This window comes from Mus caroli, chromosome 5 (assembly GCF_900094665.2).
Source record: "Mus caroli chromosome 5, CAROLI_EIJ_v1.1, whole genome shotgun sequence".
In the NCBI taxonomy this organism is placed as follows: Eukaryota; Metazoa; Chordata; class Mammalia; order Rodentia; family Muridae; genus Mus; species Mus caroli.
The window spans coordinates 135,962,255-135,966,047 of NC_034574.1; the positions used below are offsets into that span (position 1 = coordinate 135,962,255).

The 3,793-nt window shown below is 50.3% G+C and overlaps 1 protein-coding gene across 3 annotated transcripts in view; it reads left to right on the plus strand.

Moving 5' to 3' along the window:
* The window catches only part of Znf12 (zinc finger protein 12), a 20,480-nt gene that overhangs the window by 11,037 nt on the left and 5,650 nt on the right, over positions 1–3,793 (plus strand). For 2 of the 3 annotated variants that reach the window (XM_021161722.2, XM_021161721.2), the window contains exons 3-4: positions 620–746; positions 985–1,080. In XM_021161722.2, coding sequence (XP_021017381.1) covers positions 620–746; positions 985–1,080 — 223 coding nt within the window. The remainder of the gene's footprint in view (positions 1–619; positions 747–984; positions 1,081–3,793) is intronic. The other variant, XM_021161723.2, reaches the window with a different exon arrangement.

Genomic DNA, 3,793 nt, shown 5'->3' on the forward strand with positions numbered 1-3,793 from the left:
TCTTCTTCTTCTTCTTCTTCTTCCTCTTCTTCTTCTTCTTCTTCTTCCTCTTCTTCCTCTTCTTCCTCTTCTTCCTCCTCCTCCTCTTCCTCCTCCTCCTCCTCCTCCTTCTTCTTCTTCTTCTTCTGCCCAGTGCTTTCTTAATGTGTAAAAATGAGCCCCAAGGCAGTGGGGTTTCTTTCCTTTGTTTTTCACGTGTGCATTTGTGCATATGCACGGGTTGCATGTCTCTGTGGATGTGGGGGCCCAGGTTGGTGTTGGGAATCATCAGTCACCCTTGTACTCCATTCGCTGAAGAAAGGTCTCTTATCCCAACCCAAAGCTCTCCAGGATGGCTAGTCTTGCTAGCCATCTTCCTTGACTTCCAAGATTGAAACTACAGATGAGCAGCCACGCCCGCCTGGCATTTACATGGCTTTCTGGAAGTCCAAACCCTGGTACAAACACTCATATTGCAAACACTTTTCCCTAGCCCCGAGGCAGTTTGCCTTTGATAAGCGTGCTTTCCTCTCACGGTCAGTAACATAAAGTAAGGCATGCAGTGTTCACGGTTAACTGGACCAGCGAGCTCGGGTGCCCGCTCTGTGTGATCTATCTGATTCTGATCGTGTCGTTGCAGGGCCCACTGTCATTCAAGGATGTGGCCGTGGCCTTCTCCCAGGAGGAGTGGCAGCAGCTGGACCCTGAGGAGAGGACGACATACAGGGATGTGATGCTGGAGACCTACAGCAACCTCGTCTCCTTGGGTGAGGACCACTTGCTTCCCAGGTGCTCGGATGTGGGACGCCCATCAGAGCTGATGCCTTTAGCTTTGAGGTGACTGTGAGCGGCTTGTTCTGGCTCCCAGAAGGTCTTGACCTTTCTGTGAAACTAAAACCCCGGGGCTCTTGGGCCATGCTGCAGACCCAGGATCGCTTTCCAACACGGTAGAAACCCCAAAGCCGCGCAGGCTGGCTCAAGTTCTTTTTCATTTCTCATCAACAGGGTATGACATTATCAAACCGGATGTTATCATCAAGTTGGAACAAGGAGAAGAGCCATGGATAGTAGAAGGAGCGTTCTCGCCTCAGAGCTATCCAGGTGTGTTAGCGGAGGCAGAGAGCAGATGGTAGCTGGGGAGTTCCTCTGAGGAACAGTCTCCTCATCTTTATAAGTTACTGAAGGTAGTCAGTCACCCCTGCAGGCTTCTTCCTTCCCCCTGGCTCCCACTACCCACAATCAAAGGTTCCTAGCTGGCTCTGGGAGGTGCGTGTCTCAAAACTGAGCACTTGAGGCAGAGCAGGGGGATCTCTGTGAGTTCTAGGTCAGTATGGTTCCATACACAGCAAGTTCCAGAACAGTCAGGACAGAGAGACCTTGGAGTTTTGGGGGGGAGGGGGAGAAAGAACAGCAGTCAGTTCCTTTTTTCTCTACACCTTGAACCTTAGCAGTTTGAGTTACCCAAAGAGAGAACGAACCTGAGTTGCTAGGGTTGAGCCGCAAGCTCCTTTCCCCAGTGAGCTATTTCACCTCCCATCTCTTTCTTTCCTTTGAGGTCAGGTTAAAGCATTTCTATCCTATCCTAAACCATGCGGCTCTGGCCTCTCCCTCTGGTTGGCACTTTCCTTGTTCCTTGGCAGTGCCAGTCATTGTTGAAACCCAGTCCCTCAGCTTGTACAGTTTTGCATGGCTTGTTTCGTGTTTTGGTTTGGTTTCTAGAGACAGTTTCTCTGTGTAGCCCGGGCTGTCTCAGAACTTGCTCTGTAGACCAGGCTGGCCTTGAACTCAGAGATCCGCCTGCCTCTGTGCTGGAAGTAAAGGCGTGCGCCACTTACAGTTTTATTCCCAAGCCTTTGAATGATGCTCCCTTGTACTGTGTCCGTAGATGGCATTTGATTCATCAGTCTTCCCACCTTAAGCCTCTGGGAAGGATGGTGTTCCAGCTGTGTCCCCTGTCCCCAGGCTGCGTCATTTTCCGGAGGCTGCCCTGTCAGCTCGCTCAGGTTTTGTTGGCCCGTCCGTTGCTCTGCTGGCTCACCATGCTGGGGTCACAGCCACTCTGCACAGTTCCTGCCGGCTGTGTGTGTTCTTGCTGTGTGTGAGAGTTGATCGCGAACTCTCGCAGCTGATGGTGGCTGAGCGCTTTTCCCGTTTCCCTGTGCGGCTCGGTCATACTCTTCTCATTTCCCACGTGGCCCTCAAAGTTTTCTAAGAACATCTGCTTATTGGTGGAACTGGTCTCTAGAATCCTGGGCTGTTTTCCCTTAGGGATGAGCTTACTTTACCCCCTCTATACAGTTGTAAGAATGAAGGGTGTCTGGGTGTCTGTAAGTCCTAACTGGCTTGGACCGACTCTTCATCTGAGATAGCCAGGGAGGGGGAGAGATCCTTTACAAAATCAACCCATGTAAGTTCCTTCTCTCCCAGGGCTTAACCCAGCACTGCTTCTGTATTGCCTATAAGAAGTAGTTTCCTGGAACACTCACTCACCGCCTTTGGTCCGTGGTCTTCTCTTCATGGATTTTTCATGTTTGCAGCTGTATGTTTCATTAGAATCGGCTGTGCCTCTCCATGTAGTAAGGTTTGTTGAGTCTGAGCTCGAGTTCCCAGCCCTGGGAGTGTGGTCCTGCTGACTCTACCATTGCTCAGTCTTCCCCTTGCAGCAGTAGGGATGGAGACTTGTGGGCACGGGGGATGCCAAGAATTTCTTGGCTATCCCAGAAATCCTAGCTAGGGCAGTGGCACTGTGATCTGTGTCGCCGACGGCTTGGTAGGATATAATGATGTATATATACAGTATTGATCTCCAAAGCAAATCCCAGTTCCCGTGGAATGCATGACCCTCTTTGTTCAATTAGCAGCTTGTTTTTCCTGGAACAGAATGTCGTCTTACTTTATTTATTTTAGATTTTTTCTTATGTATATAAGTATACTGTCACTGTCTTCAGACACACCAGAAGAGGGCATCAGACCCCATTACAGATGGTTGTGAGCCACCATGTGGTTGCTGGGAATTGAACTCGGAACCTGTGAAAGAGCAGTCAGTGCTCTTAACTGCTGAGCCATCTCTCCAGCCCCACGGGATGTTCGAAGCGGACGCATCCTAGCTTCAAGTCATCATTGAGTCCAGGTGGTGCCGTGTTGATTTTTTGACACTGGTGGATTCTGGGAGGCTGTAAATTCCAGAGATTAAGTTGATGTGTGACTTATTCCACATGACATGGAATAAGATTGGCCTATCCCATAATATCTAAGATAAATGAGAACAGCATCACCATTGGAGAAGTACACTGAGGGACCCTGTTCTTAAGTCCATGCTCTGTGAAACTCATGTTCAGAATTAGGAAACCATGGCGGGCTGTGTCGGAATGGGCCTAATAGTTCTTTTCTGTTGCCATGACCGACTAAGACAACGTATGAAAGAAAGTCCATCACTGTCACAGCCCGGAGCACAGTACCAGGTAGGCAGGGACAGCAGCTGAGAGCTCACTCAGAATGGCACCGAAAGCTGCCTCCTTCAGGAAGGCCACACCTCCTAATCCTCCCCAAAAGACACCAGCTGGGCACCAAGCATTTAAATGCTCAAGACTTACAGGGGACAGTTCACTCAGACTCGCACAGGGGACAGTTCACTCAGACCGGCACAGGGGACAGTTCACTCAGATTCACACAGGGGACAGTTCACTCAGACTCACACAGGGGACAGTTCATTCAGACCCGCACAGGGGACAGTTCACTCAGACTCACACAGGGGACAGTTCATTCAGACCCGCACAGGGGACAGTTCACTCAGACTCACACAGGGGACAGTTCA